General features: G+C 44.3%; 1 protein-coding gene across 1 annotated transcript in view; it reads left to right on the plus strand.

Annotated features, from left to right (window-relative positions):
* The first annotated feature begins 1,318 nt into the window (after positions 1-1,318).
* Positions 1,319-26,987, plus strand: part of SLC9A5 (solute carrier family 9 member A5) — a 143,111-nt gene continuing 117,442 nt past the window's right edge. The window contains 2 exon segments of the mRNA XM_073605843.1: positions 1,319-1,981; positions 25,453-25,755. Of these exon segments, the coding sequence (XP_073461944.1) occupies positions 1,831-1,981; positions 25,453-25,755 (454 nt within the window). The 5' untranslated portion in view covers positions 1,319-1,830.

A 26,987-nucleotide genomic window follows, 5' to 3' on the forward strand; every position in this document is an offset into this window, starting at 1 on the left:
TCTTCCTCTCCGTGAGACGATCGTGGGTACCCCCCGTGGACATCGAGTCCGCGGGACCCGCGGTTCGGACTCGCAGAGCTCGCGACGGGCACTGGCGGCGCGCGCACGCGATGGCGCGGCGGTGAATTCAAAGGGGCGTAGCCTACAGACGAGCGGATCCTGCCGTCTATCTATTTATTTATTAATCGATTTTTTACGTGATTGATTTCAGTTGTTGCTATAGTGTTGATTTCACCATTTATTTATGTACCTATCACCTGAAGGAGCTTAGGGCGCTCTCCTGATCTGGGGGTGTCCTTTTGATTTTTGCATGTTTGTTGGTTTTTATTATTTTTTGTATAGGGAAACATTTAATTTAGCGCAACTTTTTCACATTCGTTTCTACATTAGCACCATTAGGTATTATGCCGCGTACACACAGTCGGACTTTTCGGCTACAAAAGTCCGACAGCCCGTCCGACAGACTTTCGACGGACTTGCAGCGGACTTGCGGCAGACTTTCTAACGAACGGACTTGCCTACATACGATCACACAAAAGTCTGACGGATTCGTACGTGATGACGTGCACCGGACTAAAATAAGGAAGTCGATAGCCAGTAGCCAATAGCTGCCCTGGCGTCGGTTTTTGTCCGTCAGACTAGCATACAGACGAGCGGATTTCTGGGTCCGGCGGAGTTACGACGTAAAGATTTGAAGCAAGTTCCAAAATCTAAAGTCCGTCAGATTTGCGGCTGGAAAAGTCCGCTGAAAGTCCGGGGGAAGCCCACACACGACCGGATTGTCCGCCGGCTTTGGTCCATCGGCGGGTTTGATGAATTATTAGATTGTAAGCTCTTCTGAGCAGGGCCCTCTTAACCCTCTCGTATTTTATTGTATTATAACTGTGTTGTCTCCTTTTTTATATTGTAAAGCGCTGCGTAAACTGTCGGCACTATATAAATCCTGTATAATAATAATAATTATATATATATATATATAATTATTATTATTATTATTACCACTATTAATTATTACCACTATTATTACCACTTAATCCGCACTCTGCAAGGCTGGGAAATTAATATTATTATTATTATTATTATATATATATATATATATATATATATATATATATATATATATATATATTATATAATATAATAATAATAATAATATTAATTTCCCAGCCTTGCAGAGTGCGGATTAAGTGGTAGCTAGAGCAAGCATTGATAATCAGGGTATAGACCTTTGCTTTCTGTGTGTATGGAGCTGAGGGCTGCTCAATAGATTGCTGAGGGGGTGGGGGGATGGCTGCTGCCGCTTAGCATTTTATGCATTAGGGGAGGGGTACATTGTGACAGCCTTGCTGTGCCGTACGCTTGACTCCTTCGGTGCTGGCATGGTGGCACGTAGCGGCTTCTTCTTCTTCTTCAGCACCTTTCAGAAGACAAATTCATGAACGTGTCTCCAATAGATCCTGGATGGACTTTGTGTCTTTTTTTTTTTTTTTTTTTTCAACCAGACTAACTATGTATCTATGGAATCCGCGTGAAATCGGTGGCGCGTCGTACCGTTCCCCGCGCCGGCAGGAGACGGAATCCTAATGAGCGTGTCTACAAACTGCTCTCCATGAATTTGCAGGCTGCGTGCCGGGGAGGTTACAAAAAAAAGGAAGAGGGGAGGATGCCACCACATGTGCGCCGGGGGGCTCGCTGGATGCTGCAGCACATGGTCCTCCAGCATCACGCCGCTTACCTGCTGATTGGCGGAGTGGCGCCATGACGTCACCGCCGGCTTTAGGTGCTCCGCTCCGGGGAGTAGCGTGAGAGAGAGAGATCGTGGAGGGGGAGATGAGCTCCACTGCCCGCCATGAGGACGAGGGAGAGGAGGAGGGGGACGGGGCTCCGGGGGGCTTCCAGGTGGTGCGCTGGGAATGGCACATGGTGCAAACTCCGTACCTGGTGGCTGTGTGGATCCTGGTGGCCAGCCTGGCCAAGATCGGTGAGTGGCGGTCTGTGTGTGTGTAGGAGAGATGGCGTGTGTGCTGAACGATCCCATCTGTCTGTGCCAATCACATCATCCCACTGTGTCCCCCCTTTTTCTTTTTTTTTAAATCAGATTTTATTATAGAGATTTCTAACAATTTAAGAACAAAGAGACATAACCACTGCGCAGAGAGGCAGTGAAAGGAAACAAAAAACAAAAAAGAACAATAACAATGCAATACAGGAGAGATCATTCTTAAAGCCGTAATAAACCAAACATTTATTATATTGCAGCTTACCAGTTCTTAGATGTGGTGGCTGCATTCGTTTTTTTTTCTTTTTTAAGCTTTCGGTCCTGGTGAGCCTACCGGTAAGTCTGTTGTTTTTTTTTTTCAACAGAACGAGCTCTCCAGCAGAATGTATCAGATGCAGAAAAGAGACAAACCATTTGCCAACTGACGGGAGGTGCTTACAACGATCAGCTTTTATTTATTTGCGTAAAACCTTTTAGGCTGGGTTCACACTGATGCGGTGTAACGCACAGCGCTTGTCATTTGTACAGGAGTCGCCCCGGATTCCCGTACATGTCATTAACTTTATATTGACACCCGCAGTGGATCGCAGGGCGCAGTGTGAACTGCCTGCGATTCTGATGCGAGGTGGGAACCCGGACGTGAATCGCTGTGGTTCCCGCACCGCATCGATGTGAACCACCCAGCCTTACTTATCGTAAAAGTGGCAAAACTGTGTGTGCTGGAACTGCTTATCAAGTGTCAGGCTTTAATTTGTTAGTGTATCTAAATCTGCTAGTCCATCTAACGCTCCCCTCACCCCAGACTGATAAGGATGCTGTCTGCTGTGCCTCCTGTGCTTCTTCATCCAGAGTGGGGGGGGGTGCTCTAATACAGGAGGTGTTTTACTGGCCAGGTGAAAACAGAGGGGGGAAAAAAGCCTAAAAAAGAAAACGAATGCAGCCGCCACATCTAATGATTGGGTAAGCTGCAATATATTACATTTTTAGGTTTTGGGTTTAATACCGATTTAGGGCCGGCCAGAGAAGTGCATAGGAGATGCACCTAACCATGTCCTTTACCGTCATTGTTGGTGCCAGCCAGGTTATCATATACTGTACCTGTACAGTGCCAGCTCACTTTATTCTAAGATAGACCTCAATGTACCCTCTATGCCCAGCACTGTGCCCTCACATTATGTCTTGCTCTACTATGCATTGTTGTAGCTCACTATATTGTTATACCCTTCACTGTGCCCCTGTGTACCACCCTGCACATCACCTTGGTACAATCCTTTACCGTACAAAGGTGTTTTTATTTTTATTTTACCTGATCTTGCACTGTGCACTTTTACCATTCCCTGTGTTCCCTCTTACCTTACGCCGTGTAGTACACCATGTACAGTGCCATGTCACTCTGCCATGCTCTGTGCCCAGGATTGCCATCCATCCCAATACTCTGCAAAGTGCAAAATCCAAAATGTAAATGGCAATGTTTGTTTCCTGCTTGGCAGTGTTAGCCGACAACCCGGTGTTCTTTTCTCTTGTTACATGGATGATTTTCTGCAAGCTGTACAGTATTGTACGGTTTGATGCCAACCTGCCTGGGCACGGCTTACAATATGTTACCAATATGGCAGAATTTTTGCATACAAAACAATCATGAAATAAGCAATCAGTATAGAGAATATAGTCTGATATCGTCATCATAATGACTGAGCTGTCTGTAATTGTATGACTGGCTGTGAGTAGAAAAGTACATTTTTGGGTTGGCACCCTGTATGTGCCCATTTAATTTGCTCTGCACCCTCTGACTTTTGCTGTGCCCACATACTGTACCCCATACTGTGCTCTCTAACTGCACCCTTTACTGTACCCCATACTGTGCCCTCTCGCTGTACCCCGTACTGTGCCCTCTCACTGAACCCCGTACTGTGCCCTCTCACTGCACCCTGTATTGTACCTTGCACTGTGCCCTCTCACTGTACTGTTCCCTCTCATTGTACCCTGTACTGTGACCCTTCACTATAACCTGTAATGTGTCCTCTCATTGTACCCCGAACTGCGCCCCCTCACTATAACCTGTAATGTGCACTCTCATTGCACTCTGTACTGTTACTTGTCCTGTGCCCTCTCATTGTACCCTGTACTGTGCCCTCTCACTGTACCTTGCACTGTGTCCTCACTATACCCTGTAATGTGCCCTCTCTCTGTACCCTGTACTGTGATCCTTCACTGCAGCCTGTACTACGCCCCCTCACTGTAACCTGTAATGTGCCCTCTCATTGTACCCTGAACTGTGCCCCCGCACTATAACCTGTAATGCACCCACTCACTGTTCCTTGAACTGCGCCCCCTCACTATAACCTGTAATGTGCACTCTCATTGTACTCTGTACTGTAACTTGTCCTGTGCCCTCTCATTGTACCCTGTACTGTGCCCTCTCATTGTACCCTGTACTGTGCCCTCTCACTGTACCCTGTACTGTGCCCTCTCACTGTACCCTGTAATGTGCCCTCTCTCTGTACCCTGTACTGTGCCCTCTCACTGTACCCTGTAATGTGCCCTCTCTCTGTACCCTGTACTGTGACCCTTCACTGCAGCCTGTACAGGCGCCCCCTCACTGTACCCTGTACTGTGACCCTTTACTGCAGCCTGTACTGCGCCCCCTCACTATAACCTGTAATGCGCCCACTCACTGTTCCCTGAACTGCGCCCCCTCACTATAACCTGTATTGTGCCCTCTCATTGTACCCTATACTGTGCCCCCACTCTATAACCTGTAATGTGCACTCTCATTTTACTCCATACTGTAACTTGTACTGTGCCTTCTCATTGTACCCTGTACTGTGCCCTCTCACTGTACCCTGTACTGTGCCCTCTCCCTCTACTGTGCCCTATACTGTTCCCTCTCCCTCTACCCTGTACTGTGCCCTCTAATTGTACCCTGCACTCTCATTGTACTCCATACTGTACCCTCTCATTGTGCACTTTACTATGTCCTCACTTTGTACTCTGTACTGTGCCCTACACTGTGCCCTCTCATTATACCCTGTACTGTGCCCTCATACTGTACCCTGTACTGTGCCCCCTCATTATACCCTGTACTGTGCCCTCATACTGTACCCTGTACTGTGCCCTATCATTATACCCTGTACTGTGCCCTCTCATTGTACCCTGTACTGTGCCCTCATACTGTACCCTGTACTGTGCCCTCTCATTATACCCTGTACTGTGCCCTCTCAGTGTATTTATTTTATTTATATGCCCCCTTTTATTCTATATCTTGCACTGTGCACTTTGTTGGTATATGCAGTACCCACCATTCACCAACCTCTATAGGTGGTCAGCACGTTTGTCTTGCAGCACTGGGGCCCTGGGCTTGGCTCCAACATGTGTGTTCGGTTTGCTTTCATTTTCTTTCGCAAAGTGTATTGCGGCTCTTTATATCCAAGCAGCGCTCATCTTAGAGTAGTAGTAACATTATTTATTTCATAATCTGATCAGTTTCATTCGCTGTCAGAGCGCAGTTCTTTAATCTGTTTTTATCCCCGTTTGGCCATTCTACTCCAATGTATGTTTAAATCTCTTTATCCATTCCTACCTGAACTCATCCCTTTGTGTGCCAGTCTATAGCGATCTGCCTCCTTCACCTGACCTTCCACCCACCCAACCTACCACGGTAATCTGCGTGGCTCCACACACGTGTGTCCGTGTTTAGGACAGCACTGGCCATTGCAGACCGTGTGATCTGAGCCCAAAAAAAGGGACACACCCTGATACAAGAACCGGAATCAGAACATGCGATGCTAACTGCCACTTGAATTGCACTACAGGCACTTAATAGCAAACATTGTGGTGATATAAGCAGATGATGTCCAAGTTTACTGTGTGAGGGTCGTGTTTACCTGAGAATGGATGCAAAGGTGTCCTATGCAGGCAATCCTATTGCTGTCAATTGGGACGCAGTGGCTGTACAGACACAGGTACTGCTCCCAATGTGACATCTGTGTGGGGGGCACAGATTCATATGCCCCATATGATCGGGGCCGTAGCTGCGGGTGGAGACCAGCTTCAGCAAAAGGCTGCTTAGGCAGCCGCCTAATGGCACCAGGATGGGGAGCGAAAAAAACTTGGATCCTCAGCCACTTGCTGGGGAATCAAAATTTTAAACCCCTTCCCCGCTGCCTTTACACATCAGTGCTTCCAACACAGAGACCAGGCTCTCCTACTAACGATCGGGTACCAGTTCCCAATCACCTGATCGCTATGATAGCCTCTGATTGGCTACCACGGTGATCAGTCACTATGAAGCCTGCCAATGCATTTTCTTTCTTCTCTGAATGAAGAAAAAGATATATTGTATACATACAAGATTCATTATATAATACATTGTATACTGTACGTACAAGATCCATTATATAATACATTGTATACTGTACATACAAGATCCATTATATAATACATTGTATACATACAGGATATATTATATAATACATTGTATACATACAGGATATATTATATAATACATTGTATACATATAGGATACATTATATAATACATTGTAGGATCTGCTATTTAATACATTGTATACATACAGGATCCATTATAAAATACATTATATACATACAGGATCCATTATATAATGTATCCTGTATGTGTACAATGTATTATATAACGGATCCTGTATGTATACAATGTATTATATAGTGTATCCTGTATGTATATAATGTATTATATAATGTATCCTGTATGTGTACAATGTATTATATAATACATTATATACATACAGGATACATTATATAATACATTGTATACATACAGGATCTGTTATATAATACATTGTATACATACAGGATCCATTGTATACATACAGGATCTGTTATATAATACATTGTATACATACAGGATCCATTATATAATACATTGTATACATACAGGATCCATTATATAATACATTATATACATACAGGATCCATTATATAATACATTGTATACATACAGGATCTGTTATATAATACATTATATACATACAGGATACATTATATAATACATTGTATACATACAGGATCTGTTATATAATACATTGTATACATACAGGATCCATTATATAATACATTTTATACATACAGGATCCATTATATAATACATTGTATACATACAGGATACATTATATAATACATTGTATACATACAGGATCCATTATATAATACATTATACACATACAGGATACATTATATAATACATTGTACACATATAGGATCCATTATATAATACAATGTATACATATAGGATCTATTATATAATACATTATATACATACAGGATCCATTATATAATACATTGTACACATATAGGATACATTATATAATACATTATATACATACAGGATACATTATATAATACATTGTACACATATAGGATACATTATATAATGCATTGTATACATACAGGATACATTATATAATACGTTGAATACATACAGGATACATTATATAATTCATTGTATCTTCCTTCCTCTCTACTTGCCAGGGGAGAAAGATGTAAACAAACAAAAGTGTTTAAAAATAATCTAAACTTTTTTTTAGGCCTGATATAGGTCAGTGTCAGGGTTAGTCAGTATATTTTGGGTATTTGGGTAAGTGTATTTTACCTGTGGTGACAGGCGATCGTACACTTTTATCCCCCTGAAAACTCATGGTAAAACGGACATAAAGATATAAAGCGCAACTGTGCCCAGACTATAGGCATTAAAGAGTTTCTTCAGCCCCCCAAAAAACTTAGAAGGCAGCAGCTACAAATCCTGTGGCTGCTGACTTTTAAGGAAAGGACACTTACCTGTCCAGGGATCCAGCGCCATGCTCACCTGGGCTGGTTCTTCGCCGGCCTATAGGCCCCTGGCGCTGCCATGCTAACTGTGGGAAGCGGGCAGTGACACCTTGCAGGTTGCCAGCCGGCTCTTCCCACTGTGCATGCATGAGCCGCGCTGCACCTTGTGAATGGCCCTGCAGTCTCCTAGGACTTGTGATATGTTCCAGAAGGCTGCAGGGGGGGGGGGGGGGGTCTTTCGAAGTGGAAGCAGTGGTAGTGAAAGTGGGTACCTGTCAAAACCAGGTAGCTGCTCCCTAGAAAAAAAAAAGTGTTCGAAATTTGAAGGGGGTTGGCGATGCAGAAAAGCGGGGCTTCCCTTTAGGGTTGAAGTTCCACTTTTTAATATATTTTTTGCCTTGTTAGAGATGATCGCCGCTGTACAGTCTCTGCACCGCCTCCCATCAGCAACTCTTTTACTATCAGATGTGCAACTACCAATCACAGGGAAGCCAGCTGTCACTCTAAAAGCTGGTGGGCGGGGCAACGCTGCAATTTACAACTGAAACTTTCTATATCTACATCAATTGAGCAAGTAATTAAATGATGCTTCTTTATTTCATTGAAAGGTTTATGGGTTTATTAGCACTTTACTTGGTGTACAAAGCAGCAAAAGAACAAGAACACGCTATCAATGACCTGTCTAGATCATACAGTAGTGTGTACTGTGAAGTCATTGGTTCTCAAAGTTCACAATATAGATAGGTCAGGTTCTAACAGCTTAGACTTCATAGGGTGAGAGGCTGAAAATATGGTAGGAATAAAATTCAGGGTCATCTTAAAAACACCGGCTGTGGGTTTCACATTATAGAGGTGCCGATATTCTGCTCTCCACAGAAAAGAGCAAAGATTTCTGTGCTTCAGTTGTAAAGTTTGAAGATGATTTCCTCCACTGTGCCTTTAGCTACAGAGGTGAATAGGGGCTTGTTTGCTTTTACTGTTTGTTCAGGATGTGTAAATACTTTACCCTTTACTTAGAGTACAGAGCAGTAAAATAGCTACAGTGCCTTGCAAAAGTATTCACCCCCCTTGACATTTTTCGCGTTTTGTTGCCTCACAACCTGGAATTAACACGGATTGTTTGAGGATTTGCGTCATTTAATTTAGAGAACACACCCACAACTTTGAAGATGATTTTTTTTTTATTGTGATGCAAACAACAAATAGGACAAAATAACAGGAAAAGTCAATGTGCATAACTATTCACCCCCCTAAAGTCAATACTTTGTAGAGACGCCTTTAGCGGTTATCACAGCTTTGTCGCTTTGGTTAAGTCTCTATGAACTTGCCACATCTTACCACTGGGATTTTTGCCCATTCCTCCCTTGCAAAACTGCTCCAGATCCTTCAAGTTGGATGGTTTGCACTTGTGAACAGCAATCTTTACGTCTGACCACAGATTTTCTATTGGATTGAGGTCTGGGCTTTGACTAGGCCATTCCAACACATTTATATGTTTCCCCTTAAACCACTCAAGTGTTGCTTTAGCAGTGTGTTTGGGGTCATTGTCCTGCTGGAAGGTGAACCTCCGTCCTAGTCTCAAATCACACACAGAGTGGTGCAGGTTTTGCTCAAGAATGTCCCTGTATTTAGCACCATCCATCTTTCTCTCAACTCTGACCAGTTGACCAGTCCCGACTGATAAAAACATCCCCACAGCATGATGCTGCCACCACCATGTTTCACAGTGGGGATGGTGTTCTTTGGGTGATGTGATGTGTTGGCTTTGCGCCAGACATAGCGTTTTCTTTGATGGCCAAAAAATGTAAAATAAGATTACATAATAATAAGTAGACATGTGCGATTAGTTTCGTATGAATCGGAAATTAATAAGAATTTCCGGAAATTCATAAATTCGTGAGGATCCGAAATACGAATTTTTATGTATACGAATTTTGTACAAAATACGAAATTTCGTTTACGAACTTTGGATAAATTTATCATAGCGACCATTCGTTATTGTTACGAAAAGTTAACGGACCTAAAAGTTAAAAACCCCAGGAAGTCAGCACAGCACAGGGATGGTGGGAGCCCCTCATAATGAGCACAGGGATGGTGGGAGCCCCTCATAATGAGCACAGCACAGGGATGGGGGGAGCCCCTCATAATGAGCACAGGGATGGTGGGAGCCCCTCATAATGAGCACAGGGATGGTGGGAGCCCCTCATAATGAGCAGAGCACAGGGATGGTGGAGCCCCTCATAATGATAAATTTATAATAGCGAACTTTTGTTATTGTTACGAAAAGTTTACGAACCTAAAGAAAAATTTGTATTTCCTACGAATCCGAATTAAATTTCGGACACGAATTACGAATTCTGAATTAATTATAATACGGAACGGAACTAAACTAAACAAATTAATTGATGGCGCACATGTCTAATAATAAGATTATTATGATGTTTTGGTTGTACACATCATACACGGAATACATTTTTATTCTATTATACTCTTTATGTGCATTGTATTGAAATGTAGTAATTACAGTTAAATAACAAACTGGTCACACACAATTTGCATCATGCCCCCCCCCCCCCCTTCCCCATCTGTATGCTTCATACAAAGTCCCAAACCTCTTTCTTTAATAAAAAATTCCTTTCCTTCAATCTGTAGTGCTGTAATTTTCTATAAAATGCAATATGGTCACCTGAAGACGCTCTGTACACACCCCCCCAAAAAAAAAAATTGATGCGACTTGTCATGCGATTTAACAGGTCCAAATTGCATGACAAGTTGCACCCTATTGTCGTCAATGTAACTGTTCAAATTGGTGCGACTCCGACTTTGCGTGCCGCACTGATTTGAAAAAAAAAAAAGTTCCAGCACTATTTTTTTGCGATTGCAGGCGCGACTTGCCTAGACATCGGTGCATGAAGTCGCACAGATGTCCGGCAAGTTGCACCATATGTAGATATTCGCCAGCACACATTGTACAGGTCCCAGTACCTTAACCGCTTATTCCAGGAACGTGTGCGATGGGAATATGGACTGCAGCCCAAGTTGCACTAACCTGCGGGTTTGAAATTGTGCGACTTCAAGTGATTTCAAAGTTGGATTCAGTGTGAACGGGGGGGGTCCTGGTTCACACCGGTGCGGCTTTGAAATCGCGCCACTTTCAGCGACGCAGATTTATTACAGGTTTTGCGACTTCATTTAACAGAAGTCTATGCAAGTCGCAATGAAATCAGAAAAAAAAAGTAGTGCAGGAACATTTTTCAAAGTCGCTGCGACAGGCCTGGCAATTTGAGCGGTTCTATTGCTGACAATAGGGTACGACTTGTGATTTGGAACTGTCAAATCGCATGACAAATCGCACAGGTGTGAACCGGAGTGTGCCGGGCCTGGGATCACTTGAAGGGTTGAAGGCCACTTGTGGCCCGGCACGGTTCTTTCGAGTGTGAGCGCAATGCTTGCGCATTTCAACCGCGCCTTTGTTTAGCCGGAGTGCCGCTTTAAAGTGAACATTACAATAATAAGTAACAATTTGCTGCCATCAGAAAAAAAAGAACCCCCTCCAGTGTGTAAAACTCTAATGTGCAATCTCTGCCTCCCTCTCCTTCCCGGAGCTGGATTGATGAGAACGATAAAGATGTCCTTGAACAGCAAGTGTTACCATGGTGCACATTCAGCAAGCTGGAGTACTATTTATTCCTCCCCGGCTGTGTTCTGTAAGAGCGATTACTCGGGCGTCTCGGAACAGGAGCCGCGTGCTGCAGCCGAGTCGGGGGTGGCTCGTGCATATAAGCGGGGTGTAATGACATTGGGCTGAAAAAAAAAAAAAAAAGGAGGGTAGAATGTGAAGAGCCCCTGGAGAGAGGCTGGCGGGGGGGCCTTCGTTGCTCATATACGGGTCGTGTAAAGTGAGCCGACTAATTTGCGGTTATTAGAATAGATACTGCAATCCATGGCGATGATTCCGCGCTTCGGCTAGATTTTCCGGCCTTCGCGTTAAAGCAGAACTTCACGCTCTCAAGAAAAATTAAGTGCCGGTTCACACCACAGCGACTCGGGATCCGACTTGTAAGTCCTCAAGTCGCCGGACATAAGAAATGCCATAGGAGTAAATGAGAGCCGTCTCAATGTACACGACTTCAGAGAAGGTTCCTGTACTAGTTCAAGGCGACTTCTAGGCGACTTCTACCCATAGAGTTCAATGGAAGTTGCCTCCAAGTCGGATCTCCATCTATGCTATGAGTAAGCACTTGGACAAGTGTGAAACGCGTTAGCCTATGATCTGTACACTCTGTCTATGATGTCCTGTATCTGATGTGTTCCTGATTTTAAAATAAAGAAACTTGGATTATTACTTCCTGGAGTGCGGCTGTCCAGATCTTCTCATTTGCACACGGATCTCCATCTATATTGAAGCGACTTTACAGGAAAAAGAAAATAATTTACCCCGGTACTTCCCCTCGTTTACCCGGGAAACCCCCTCCCTCCCACAGAGCTGATTATTCTGTGATTGGTAGACATGTGCGATTCGTTTCGTACGAATTTCCGTAAATTCGTACATTCGGGAGGATCCGAAATACGAGCTGCTATGCTTCCGAATTTTGGACGAAAGACGAAAATTTCGTTTACGAATTTCGGATCCAAATTCCGTTACGACGGAAAACGTGACTGGTGTTTTGTTGACCAATCAGAGGTTTTCTTCTGCTGCTGAGGGAGGGTTGGGAAAATGACCTTTTTTAATATGGGAGTGGGAGACTGGTACTGGTAATCAATGGGAGATTCAGAATCGGACAAAATAAGAATGTTCGTTAATTATGATTATTCAGGGATGGGGGGAGCCCCTCATAATAAACACAGCACAGGGATGGGGGGAGCCCCTCATAATGAGCACAGCACAGGGATGGGGGGAGCCCCTCATAATGAGTACAGCACAGGGATGGTGGGAGCCCCTTGTAATGAGCACAGCACAGGGATGGTGGGAGCTCCTCATAATGAGCACAGGAATGGTGGGAGCCCCTCATAATGAGCACAGGGATGGTGGATGGTGGGAGCCCCTCATAATGAGCACAGCACAGGGATGGTGGGAGCCCCTCATAATGAGCACAGCACAGGGATGGTGGGAGCCCCTCATAATGAGCACAGCACAGGGATGGTGGGAGCCCCTCATAATGAGCACAGCACAGGGATGGTGGGAGCCCCTCATAATGAGCACAGCACAGGGATGGTGGGAGCCCCTCATAATGAGCACAGCACAGGGATGGTGGGAGCCCCTCATAATAAACACAGCACAGGGATGGTGGGAGCCCCTCATAATGAGCACAGCACAGGGATGGTGGGAGCCCCTCATAATGAGCACAGCACAGGGATGGTGGGAGCCCCTCATAATGAGCACAGCACAGGGATGGTGGGAGCCCCTCATAATGAGCACAGCACAGGGATGGTGGGAGCCCCTCATAATGAGCACAGCACAGGGATGGTGGGAGCCCCTCATAATGAGCACAGCACAGGGATGGTGGGAGCCCCTCATAATGAGCACAGCACAGGAATGGTGGGAGCCCCTCATAATGAGTACAGCACAGGGATGGTGGGAGCTCCTCATAATGAGCACAGGGATGGTGGGAGCCCCTCATAATGAGCACAGGGATGGGGGGAGCCCCTCATAATGAGCACAGCACAGGGATGGTGGGAGCCCCTCATAATGAGCACAGTACAGGGATGGTGGGAGCCCCTCATAATGAGCACAGCACAGGGATGGGGGGAGCCCCTCATAATGAGCACAGGGATGGGGGGAGCCCCTCATAATGAGCACAGCACAGGGATGGTGGGAGCCCCTCATAATGAGCACAGGGATGGTGGGAGCCCCTCATAATGAGCACAGTACAGGGATGGTGGGAGCCCCTCATAATGAGCACAGCACAGGGATGGTGGGAGCCCCTCATAATGAGCACAGCACAGGGATGGTGGGAGCCCCTCATAATGAGTACAGCACAGGGATTTTGGGAGCCCCTCATAATGAGCACAGCACAGGGATGGTGGGAGCCCCTCATAATGATAAATTCATCATAACGAACATTCGTAATTGTTACGAAAAGTTAACGAACCTAACAAATTCGGATTTCGTACGAATCCAAATTGAATTTCGGACACGAATTACGAAATACGAATTAACGGCTAACACGGAACGAAACGAAACAAATTTATAGACGGGGCACATGTCTAGTGATTGGCCAAAGTCGCCTGTTCCGGAGGCAGCCTTAAGTCGCGTTGTAAGTTGCGCAAATGTCGCGCTGAAGTCGCCTCCAAATCGCCTTGCAAAGTCGCGCTGTAAGTTGGGATTGCCCCTGTGTGAACAGGCACTGACTATTCGCCGACCAGCCGCCGTCATTTTACTGCGGCAGGTCGGCACGATCCCGCGAACCGTCGTAGCTATACGTCGGCTCGCGGGATCGGGATAGCAGGCACGGGCCCGCTGCACAGCGGGGGGGTTCCGAGACGGTCGCGAAGACCGCCGGCCATGAGCGATCGCGGGCACGAGAGGCGAAACAGGGCCAAGTGTGTGTAAACACACAATCTGTTCTGAGAGGCGTGACAGATTGTGACTTCCTATTAGCTAGGAACTACGATCTGTCCCTTCCTCTAGGTCCGTGAGTAGAGCATGGCGACATGGATGGATGGGGGGAAGGGGGCTTGCCATAAATATAAACCGCTCTGCGCCCGGCCATCATTTGTCTATAGGCCGGGCGCAAAGCAGTTTATATTGAAAGCAAACTCCCCCATCCATCCATGTCTCCATGCTCTATTTGGTTAAAAAATAACTTAAAAAAACTCCCACCCCCCAGCATTTCTAGCCGTGGCCATCTTGAGTAAGGGCAAGTGAATCATGTAGCATTTTCTTCCTGGAATCTATTTGCCCTTAGCTCAGGCATGCAGGCAGGAGGATGTGCTTAGCCCCTCCCCTTCTCCTGAAGACTCCTGGGATGTATGACATCATTTGCCTAGACCAAAAACCAGGAAGTAACTGAAGAAATGGGGAAAACGCGGTGGCTTTGTTATCCTGAGTGGATGTTATATGATGTCCTCTCAGGATGCACCAATCGCAGGGCCGGGCAGTGGCGCGATCTGTCATCGGCCGTGTCCCCTTTACTCTGATACCCCTAACTAAAATCTAATGGAACCAATTGTCTTCAGAAGTCACCTAATTAGTAAATAGAGTCCACCTGTGTGTAATTTAATCTTAGTATAAATACAGCTGTTCTGTGAAGTCCTCAGAGGTTTTCTAGAGAATCTTATAAATAAACAGCATCATGAATGCCAAGGAACACACCAGACAGGTCAGGGATAAAGTTGTGGAGAAGTATAAAGCAGGGTTAGGTTATAACAAAAATCCCAAGCTTTGAACATCTCACGGAGCTCTGTTCATTCCATCATGGGAAAATGGAAAGAGTATGGCACAACTGCAAACCTACCAAGACATGGCCGTCCACCTAAACTGACCAGCCGGGCAAGGAGAACATTCATCAGAGAAGAGCCAAGAGGTCCATGGTAACTCTGGAGGAGCTGCAGAGATCCACAGCTCAGGTGGTAGAATCTGTCCACAGGACAACTATTATGCCCCCGTACACACGAGCAGATTTTCCGTCGGAAAGAACTTGGATGGTTTTTCCAACGGAATTCCGCTCAAGCTTGGCTTGCATACACACGGTCACACAAAAGTTCTCTGAACTTTCGGCCGTCAAGAACGCGGTGACATACAACACTACGACGAGCCGAGAAAATGAATTTCAATGCTTCCGAGCATGCGTCAAATTGTTTCTGAGCATGCGTAGGAATTTTGCACGTCGGAATTTGAACAGACGATCAGAATTTCCGATCGGAACTTTTTCCCACCGAAAAATAGAGAACCTGCTCTCAATCTTTTGCTGGTGGGAATTCCGCCAGCAAAAGTCCGATGGAGCCTACACACGGTCGGAATTTCCGACCAAAAGCTCACATCGGACTTTTGCTGGGGGAATTTCCGATCGTGTGTACGGGACATTAGTCGTGCACTCCACAAATCTACCCTTTATGGAAGAGTGGCAAGAAGAAAACCATTGAAGTCCCGTTTGCAGTTTGTGAGAAGCCATGTGGAGGACACAGCAAACATGTGGAAGAAGGTGATCTGGTCAGATGAGACCAAAATTCAACTTTTTGGCCTAAATGCAAAAACGCCATGTGTGGCAGAAAACTAACACTGCACATCACCCTGAACACACCATCCCCACCGTGAAACATGGTGGTGGCAGCATCATGTTGTGGGGATGCTTTTCTTCAGCAGGGACAGGGAAGCCGGTCAGAGTTGATAGGAAGATGGATGGAGCCAAATACAGGGCAATCTTAGAAGAAAACCTGTTAGAGTCTGCAAAAGACTTGAGACTGGGGCGGAGGTTCAACTTCCAGCAGGACAACGACCCGAAACATCCAGCCAGAGCTACAATGGAATGGTTTAGATCAAAGCATATTCATGTGTTAGAATGGCCCAGTCACAGTCCAGACCTAAATCCAATTGAGAATCTGTGGCAAGACCTGAAAATTGCTCTTTACAGACACTCTCCATCCAATCTGACAGAGCTTGAGATATTCTGCAAAGAAGAAGAATGGGCAAAAATGTCCCTCTCTAGATGTGCAAAGCTGGTAGAGACATCCCCAAAAAGACTTGCAGCTGTAATTGCAGAGAAAGGGGGTTCTACAAAGTATTGACTCCGGGGGGCGCCAAACAAATGTACCCCCCCACACTTTTCACATATTTGTAAAAAACGTTGAAAACCATTTATCATTTTCCTTCCACTTCACAATTATGTGCCCCTTTGTGTTTATTCTATCACATAAAATCCCAATAAAATACATTTACGTTTTTGGTTGTAACATGACAAAATGTGGGAAATTTCAAGGGGTATGAATACTTTTTCAAGTTCCTGTAAATAGCTTTATTGGTTTGTGCTGCTCAGGTACAGTGCAGTTATACAGCCAAGGATTAGTAAGAATGATGGAAACCCCAAGAGACCCAACACTTGGAGCTCAGTAATCACCTGTTTGCCTACATGATGGATTTCCTATTGGATTCCAAATGGCTACATTAGCACTCAGCAAAAAACGCCAAGCAAGAACTCGCCCATCCCCCTTAGCAGTCAGAAAAGTCGTGTACGTAAACAGTAACACAGATTTCCAGGCTGATATGAAAGACACAACATAATGCAGCTCTGTAATCATTAAAAGTTTTTCTTTTAATACAATTACTGTAAAGCCTCGTACACACGATCGGATTTTCCGACGGGAAATGTGTGATGTCAGGCTGTTGGCGGTAAATCCGACCGTGTGTACGCTCCATCGGACAATTGTTGTCGGATTTTCCGCAGACAAATGTTGGATGGAAGGTTGTCAAATTTTCCACGGACAAATGTCTGTTGTCGGCTTTTCCGAGCGTGTGTACACAAGTCCGTCGGACAAAAGTCCAAAGTACAAACACGCATGCTCGGAAGCAAGGACGAGCCAGAAGCGGTCGGTCTTGTAAACTAGCGTTCGTAATGGAGAATTGACATTCGTGACGCGGCAAATTATGAAATCTGGAAATGCAGCGCACAATTCTCTTCTTCTTTAATGGGATAATAATGAAGCTGCTTTGCTGGTGATACTGATGGAGTTATTGCAAACTAATATTCAAAGGCTTTTTTTTTTCTAGAGATATCAAGAATAATATTATTATGTTTTTTTTTTTTTTTTTTGTTTGTTTTTTGGGAAAGTTACCACAACACCATTATCCTTTAGTTTTTAAGATAAAAGATACAACTATGTTGGTGTCTCTTGTTAATGTTACATTGTATTTTATAAAATGTAACTGCCGACTCCCAAACTGTCATTTGAAGTAAAACACATAGCCAAGTATTATTCTACACAATTGTTTTTATTGTGCTTTAAAAAAAGAAAACAAATAAAATTAGACATGCTATCTGCCAATAGAACGTAACCAAAAAGTGCATTCTATGCATCCAAAAATATAGAAAATATACCAAATCAAATCGTTATTATTCAACCAAAAAATAAAATAAAAGCCCTATGCATGTGTCCTGATTCCTAATATAGGGGGTCACCAATGCCAAGAGTTGGTGAAAGCAGGGGTCCGTCATCCGGAGATAATTCCGAAAATGATCCGGATTATTCTCCTGGAGCTCCCGCAGCAAAGGCATATGACAGAATTGGTCACCATTAATAAAGCAACCAATTTTTAGTCCAAGAACTCCTCCTCCTCCTGTTCCTGGACTGGACTTGGGTCAAAGCAATACCTCCAAGGCCAATAATAAATAACATGTTATCTCCCCCGATTCCGCAAAATGTCTAGATGACGAACGGCCTCTCAGAAACGAACTGAAAAGCGCAAAAATGAAAAGCGCGAATCAACACTCACCAAACTTCTACTAACACGAAATTAGCAGAAGGAGCCCAAAGGGTGGCGCTAAAGAGCTGAAAACCGACGTAGCGCGTCACCACGTTCGTAATTGTTGGCCAACAATCGTGTGGCCGTGTGTATGCAAGACAAGTTTGGGCCAACGCCCTTCGGACAAAATTCCACGGTTTTGTTGGCGAAAAATCCCGATCGTGTGTACGAGGCTTAAGAGCCCCGTGTGGCTAACCTGTGCATGTATACTGCAGATGTGAATGGGCCCACATAGATTCCCTTTCATATTGAAACTGCAGTGCGTTGATGAGAACCGGACAAAATGGGAAAGGAAAGCATTTCAGCTTGCATTCAAAATGCACAAGTTTTGCTGCATGAAAAATTGGACCTCTGTGAAAAGGCCGCTTACATTTTTGTTCTTTATCACAGAACGGCGCGTTTTCTTTAACCTTCGTGCCGAATCTCCCGCTCTGATTCCCCCCGATGTTCCGGAATCTTGCACACCTCAGCAGCGTTTCCATGGGTGGATTATGCCGTGTGAACATCTTATGACTCATACAAATATATATATATATACAAATATATATATATTAGTGCTGCGCAGAGCATATTTACACTGCTATGCTGCATTAGATGCTGGGGGGGGGTAATAGAACCACAGCATGGCTGAGAGTGCTGAAAGTTAACCCCTTCAATACCGGGCATTTTCACCCCCTTAATGCCCGGGCCAGTTTTCAGCTTTCAGCGCTGTAACATTTTGAATGACAATTGCGCGGTCATGCAACACTGTACCCAAATGAAATTTTTATCATTTTTTTCCCCACACAAATAGAGCTTTCTTTTGGTGGTATTTGATCACCTCTGTGTTTTTTGGGTTTTTTTTCGCGATAAATCCAAAAAAAATAGCGTCAATTTTGAAAAAAACACAATATATTTTACTTTTCGCTATAATAAATATCCCAATTAAAAAAAAAAACAAAACATTTTTTCCTTCAGTTTAGGCCGATATGTATTCTTCTACATATTTTTGGTAAAAAAAAAAAAAAAAAATCGCAATAAGCGTATATTGATTGGTTTGTGCAAAAGTTATAGCTCCTACAAAATAGGTTATGGATTTATGCCATTTTTATTATTTTTTGTTACTAGTAATGGCGGCGATCTGCGATTTTCTATCGTGACTGCGAACCATTACGGCGGACAGTTCAGACACTTTTGACACTATTTTGGGACCAGTGACATTTATACAGCGCTCAGTGCTATAAAAACGCACCGATTACTGTATAAATGTCACTGGCAGGGAAAGGGGTTAACACTAGGGGGGGGGGGGGCGATCAAGGGGTTAAATGTGTTACCTAGGGAGTGATTCTAACTGTGGTGGGGATGGGACTGACTGGGGGAGGAGACAGATCGGTGTTGCTATATACTAGGAACACGCGATCGGTCTCCTCTCCCCTGACAGGATGTGGATCTGTGTGTTTACACACACAGATCCACGTTCCTGCTCTGTCACGAGCGATCGCGGGTGCCCCGGCGGACACGAAAATAAATAAAATATCCCTTAGTTTGTAGACACGACAACTTTTGCGCAAACGAATCAATATACGCTTATTGGGATTTTTTTTTTTTTTTTACCAAAAATATGTAGCAGAATACATATTGGCCAAAATTTATGAAGAAATTTCTTTTTTTTTTGCTATTTTTTTATTGGATATGTTTTATAGCAGAAAGTTAAAAATATCTATATTTTTTTTTTCCGAGATTGTCTGTCTTTTTTTGTTTATAGCGCAAAAAAATAAAAACCGCAGAGGTGATTAAATACCACCAAAAGAAAGCTCTATTTGTGGGGGAAAAAAGGACGTCAATTTTATTTGGGTAAGGCGTCGCGCGACCAAGAAATTGTTAAAGTAGCGCAGTGCCGTGTCACCAAAATGGCCTGGTCATGAAGGGGTGCAAATCTTCCGGAGGTCAAGTGGTTAAAGTGGACCTGAACCCCGGGAAAGGTTTCTATGTTATAATCAACATCTGAAAAAGTTAAGTGTGCAAAAAAGTTTTTTATTTTTGTCTTGAATTCTACCTAAAAAAAATAGCAGCGCACTTCCAGTGCCTTGACACCCCTGTATTTTGAGACTGATAACTGTATCTCTGCGGTGTGAGAACACCTCAGGTCTACTGACTGCTGGTCTCACCAGATTTGGAATGACATTTAGTGATATCAGTTCTATGTTGCAGACTGGTTGTCCTTGCTGGAGAGGAAGCTGTACCTGATGACCTGCAGTGGAAGGATCTCCCTGCTTCTGCTTCATTCATTCTGTGGGCTTGTGCTTCCTACACCCTCGACCTCTGCTGCTTCTTGATCATTCCCCCACTACCCCTCAGATCATCACTTATGAAGGGGCAGCCCTGACATTATAAAGGAAAGCCCTACTCCTTACCAAGATGGCCACCTGCACATAGACTTAGAGCAGAACAAGGCATGGCAATCAGTATTTGTGAACAAAACTGCTGCAACTATTGAACACAGCTTCCACAGTTCAGGTCCTCTGTAAATGCTTGTAGTTACACTGCGGGCAGGCGGCAGGCTGGGCGACATACACATATGTCGAGGCCTTTCTTCCAGGCATGCGCATGCCCCCATATCAGTGGCGGCTGGTGGTATATTTTTTTGGAGGGGCGGCAATCTGTCCAACGCCCCCCCCCCCCGATGGTCGGCCGGTCGGGTCTCCGCACTTACCCCATCTAGGTCGCGGGGTTCCTGCTCCTCATTGGCCAATAGGATCACTTCTCCTTTCGGCCAATCGGGTCTCAGGACCCGCTTCCTGAGCCGGGATTGGCCGGGAGGAGAAACAGGAAGACAATAGCGACTATTAATATGCTATTGTCACACAACTGGGTGGGCTCAGGGCACAGTGCTCTGCCCCCCGAGCCCACCCTTTTTTTAAGCCAATTAAAGCCTCCAGCTGTAATCATGTGCTTCTAAGAGAAAAAAACTCCCATTTGAATCCATGCGTTCGGTGCTCTTCATGTAAATTAGGTGCCACCGCTGCCCCATATTGTGATTGGACACAGCACAAGTTTGACAGCTGATTTCAGCCAATCATTTTGGCTGAAGTCAGCTGATGAGCTGTGGCCAATCACAACAGGGTTCTGTGTGTACTGTGAACAGCGATCTGGCTGTTTCTTCTCCCTGCAAAGCAGGGAGAAAAGACAGGCGGGTAGTACAGTAAAAGCAGCGCATATTATACATTGTTAGGCGCACAGTTAACCTCTTGTTTGCCCATAGATGTTAACCCCTTCCCAGCCAGTGTCAGTATACAGTTTTATCACTGATTTTATTTTACCAAAGACATGTAGCAGAATACATTATGGCCTAAATTTGTGAATACATTAGATTTTTTTTGTTTTTTTTGTTTTTTTTATAACAGAGTTAGTAGAAAAGTTAAGCAGCAAATAACTTTTTTTTTTTTTTCAACATTTTTGGTCTTTTTTTTTTGTTTATATTGCAAAAAAAAAAAAAAAACCCAGAGGTGATCAAATATCACCAAAAGAAAGCTCTATTTGTGTGAAAAAAAATTATGTAAATGTCATTTGGGTACAGCGCTGCAAGACCGCGCAATTGCCAGTTAATGTAGCGCACTGCTGAATAGCAGAAAATGCCCTGGTCATGAAGGGGGTAAAACGTTCCGGAGGTCAAGTGGTTAATAAAAGGAGGTGTTCCTGGTGACCCCCCCCCCTCCACCCTGGTTACTCATCATTACATCAGTTACTAACAGCAAATATTGGTGCAATGCTTGCTATGAGTAACTAATATCCTAAAGCTGCTTACATGTTAAATAGATACAGATGTTCACAGATACGGGTTGGTGCTAGGTGTGGGGGGGAGGGGGGGCTGTTCTATTATTGTAATACATTTCCTTTATAGTACAAAAGATTATCTTCTTTATAATCGCTGAATTTAAATAGTGTCCTTGGTAACTAGGGTAACCAGTTCTTATTTTAGAAATGTGCAATTAGCTCGCTAGCTGTTTGTAAGGAACATGTCAGCGTAGTGAAGTCCTCCTCTGTAATTAATTTTCATCGAGACAAACTGGATTAGATGGCTTGACCATCAACATCAGTGGTTGCCAAACTGCGGCCTGGTGGCACTAAACTTCCCTCTGATAAAAAGGCACTATTCCCCCCACTGACACCAACAATGGGGCATTATTCCCCCCACTGACACCAACAATGGGGCATCATTTCTGCCACTGACACCAACAATGGGCCATTATTCCTCCCACTGACACCAATGATGGGGCACTATCCCTCCCACTGACACCAACAATGAGGCACTATTCCCCCCACTGACACCAAGGATGGGGCACTATTTCCTCCCACTGACACCAATAATGGGGCACTATTCCCCCCCCCCCCCGACACCAACAATGGGGCATCATTTCTGGCACTGACACCAACAATGGGCCATTATTCCTCCCACTAACACCAATGATGGGGCACTATTCCTCCCACTGACACCAATGATGGGACACTATTCCTCCCGCTGACACCAATGATGGGGCACTATTCCCCCCACTGACACCAACAATGGGGCATAATTTCTGCCACTGACACCAACAATGGGCCATTACTCCTCCCACTAACACCAATGATGGGGTACTATTCCTTCCACTGACACCAATGATGGGGCACTATTCCTCCCACTGACACCAATGATGGGACACTATTCCTCCCACTAACACCAATGATGGGGCACTATTCCTCACACTAACACCAATGATGGGGCACTATTCCCCCCACTAACACCAATGATGGGGCACTATTCCTCCCACTGACACCAATGATGGGGCACTATTCCTCCCACTGACACCAATGATGGGACACTATTCCTCACACTAACACCAATGATGGGGCACTATTCCCCCCACTAACACCAATGATGATTGTTTACTTCCACTGATGCCAAGACATTTTCTACTCCTGCTGGCCACAGTCTGACCCCTCTAAAGTCTGAAGGACAGTAAACTGGCCCTTTGTTTAGAAAGTTTGGAGACCCCTGATCTAAATGAATGCATATATTTATATGTGTACATACAGTATGTGTATATATACTACAGTGAGGGGAAAAAGTATTTGATCCCCCTGCTGATTTTGTACGTTTGCTCACTGACAAAGAAACGATCAGTCTTTAGTTTTATTGGTCGGTTTATTTTAACAGCGAGAGACAGAATAACAACAAAAATATCCAGAAAAACGCATTTCAAAAAAGTTATAAATTGATTTGCATTTTAATGAGTGAAATAAGTATTTGATCCCCTATCAATCGGCAAGATTTCTGGCTCCCAGATGTCTTCTGTACAGGTAAGGAGCTGAGATTAGGAGCGCTCTCTTAAAGGGAATTCTCCTAATCTCAGCTTGTTACCTGTATAAAAGACACCTGTCCACAGAAGCAATCAATCAGATTCCAATCTCTCCACTATGGCCAAAACCAAAGAGCTGTCCAAGGATGTCAGGGACAAGATTGTCACCAAGTACTAAGTCATGTTTTGCGAAGGGGTCAAATACTTATTTTACTCATTAAAGGAGAAGACCAGCCAATGCTCGTTTTGACCATTCTTCCAGAAGCGCATTTGTGAGGTCAGGCACTGATGTGGATGAGAAGGCCTGGCTCTCAGTCTTTACTCTAATTCATCCCAAAGGTGCTCTATTGGGTTGAGGTCAGGACTCGTCAAGTTCCTCCACCCCAAACTCGCTCATTCATGTCTTTATGGACCTTTCTTTCTGCACTGGTCCAAATCATTTGGTGGAGGGGGGGATTATGGTGTGGGGTTGTTTTTCAGGAGTTGGGCTTGGCCCCTTTAGTTTCAGTCAAGGAAACTCTTAAGGTGTCATCATACCAAGATATTTTAAATAATTTCATGCTCCAAACTTTGTGGGAATAGTTTGGGGACGGCCCCTTCCTGTTCCAACATGACTGCGCACCAGTGCACAAAGCAAAGTCCATAAAGACTTGGATGAGCGAGTTGGGGTGGAGGAACTTGACTGGCCTGCACAGAGTCGTGACCTCAATACTTTTGCTATGAATTAGGGCAGAGATTGCAAGCCAGGCCTTCTCGTCCAACATCAGTGCCTGGCCTCACAAATGAGCTTCTGGAAGAATGGTCAAACATTCTCATAGACACACTCCTAAACCTTGTGGACGGCCTTCCCAGAAGAGTTGAAGCCGTTATAGCTGCAAAGGGTGGGCCAACTTAATATTGACCCCTCCGGACTAAGACTGGGATGCTATTAAAGTTCATGTGTGTGTGTAAAGGCAGGCGTCCCAATACTTTTGACAATACAGTATAGTCTATATGAAGAGCAGCAGGAGTAACAAGAGTGAGATATTAGCTGGAAAAAAGCACACTAATCTTGAAAACAGGAAGTGTGACGACATGGCATAAATAGGAAGGTATTGGGAGGAGCAAAGGGTTCAGGGTTCAGTAGAAACAGGACACAATTCAAAGTTGTCTAAGGAACCAGGCAGGGAGCTGTCCAGCATTTCAGGTGGCTCAGCAAGAAGATACTGCCAGACAGCAGATTTTACAGGTTCACATTTTGGTCCTGAGAGAGCCCTATTGAGCCTTTTAATAAGGGATGAATTGCTACTGTGATGACTTATTCTGTAAACAGCACAGCTGAAAAGGATACAATGTTTATGGTGTGGAATGTAGACTAGAGCTCCACCTGGTGGCTAGAGAGAAGACTGTCTAATATCAAAGTGTATCCAAAGCCATTTATTTAATTTTTGGATAAAGGTGAAGGGTTGGAACCCGTGTCATGGTTTTATGGCTATCTGTTTCTCTGTTGCAGAGAGTCACCTTCTCTATTTGTCTTGGTGACCATTGTTACTATGATTAAAAGTAATAGAGAATCCAAAATTTGGACACCGGAACAGAAATAGGGGGCATATTCTAATAGGATCTCCTGTTCTGGTAAAAACTGTTTAAGAGGGGAAATTTCCTCTCAATTATTGTATTTACAGCAGCAAGTGAAGAGAAATCCCTTGAATGTGTCAAAAAGAATAATGGGTGTTAACCCTTCCCTATTCTGTCTAAATTGGAAACATATGTTTTGGCTTTAGGTATATTTTACTATATACTTTAACTGACTGAAAACAAAAGAAAAAAAAAAGCAAAGCATGTACAAAACTTTTATGCCTTTCTTTACATTCCTTTTGTTGTTGTCCATTGCAGTGTTCCACCTGTCCAAGAAGGTGACGACCGTGGTTCCCGAGAGCTGCCTCCTCATCATCCTTGGCCTGGCTCTCGGAGGGATCGTCTTGGCCATAGCCCAGAGGGCCGAGTTCCAGCTGGAGCCAAGCTTATTTTTCCTCTTTCTGTTGCCCCCCATCGTCTTGGACTCTGGCTACTTTATGCCCAGTCGACTCTTCTTTGATAACATCGGAGCTATCCTGATGTACGCTGTGGTGGGCACCGTCTGGAATTCCTTCGCAACAGGGACAGCGCTGTGGGGGGTAAAGCTTATGGGCCTCATGGGTAAGTGTCAAGGTTATTTAAGGTGTATATAAAACCTATAGTTTTAAAAAAAAAATGTGTTTTAGAATTTTTGAATGCCAGTCAGGACCTGTTTTCTCTAAAGTTTTCTCTAAAGGTTTTTCAACCTGGTTTCGGCAGAACTCTAGGGGTTCCATGAGTAGTCCCTAGAGATTATGTCACTGGATACCAATGAGGAGAATTCAGATCTGCCCAATGATGCCTTGTGTGGTGTCAGTATCATCATTGGTGTCAGTGGGAGGAATAGTGTCCCATCATTGGTGTCAGTGTGAAGAATAGTGTCCCATCATTGGTGTCAGTGGGAGGAATAGTGTCCCATCATTGGTGTCAGTGAGAGGAATAGTGTCCCATCATTGATGTCAGTGGGAGGAATAGTGTCCCATCATTGGTGTCAGTGAGAGGAATAGTGTCCCATCATTGGTGTCAGTGGGAGGAATAGTGTCCCATCATTGGTGTCAGTGAGAGGAATAGTGCCCCATCATTGGTATCAGTGGGAGGAATAGTGTCCCATCATTGGTGTCAGTGGGAAGAATAGTGTCCCATCATTGGTGTCAGTGTGAAGAATAGTGTCCCATCATTGGTGTCAGTGGGAGGAATAGTGTCCCATCATTGGTGTCAGTGTGAAGAATAGTGCCCCATCATTGGTATCAGTGGAAGGCAGCCTATCAGTGCCCATTAGTGCAGCCTCATCAGCGCACATCAGTAATGGAGAAAAATTACCCGTTTTCAAAATTTTATAGCAAACTCTGAAACTGTTTTGTTTTTTTTTTTTTTGTTTTTTTTTTTAATTTTCGGTCCTTTTTTGTTTTATTTAGCAAAAAATAAAAAACCCAGCAGCAATTAAATACCACCAAAATAAAGCTCTATCTGTGTGAAAAAAATGATAAAAATTTAATTTGGGTACACTGTAGCATGACCGCGCAATTGTCATTCAAAGAGTGACAGCGCTGAAAGCTGAAAATTGGTCTGGGCAGGAAGGGGGTTTAAGTGCCCAGTAAGTGGTTAAATCATAATGGCAACAGAAACTACCCAAATGACCCTGATCAAAAGTTTACATACCCCCAGTTCTTAATACCGTGTATTGCCCCCTTTAACATCAATGACAGCTTGAAGTCTTTTGTGGTATTTGTGGATGAGGCTCTTTATCTTTTCAGATGGTAAAGCTGCCCATTCCTCTTGGCAAAAAGCCTCCAGTTCCTGTAAATTCTTGGGCT

Source organism: Aquarana catesbeiana, linkage group LG11, assembly GCF_042186555.1.
Source record: "Aquarana catesbeiana isolate 2022-GZ linkage group LG11, ASM4218655v1, whole genome shotgun sequence".
NCBI lineage: Eukaryota > Metazoa > Chordata > Amphibia > Anura > Ranidae > Aquarana > Aquarana catesbeiana.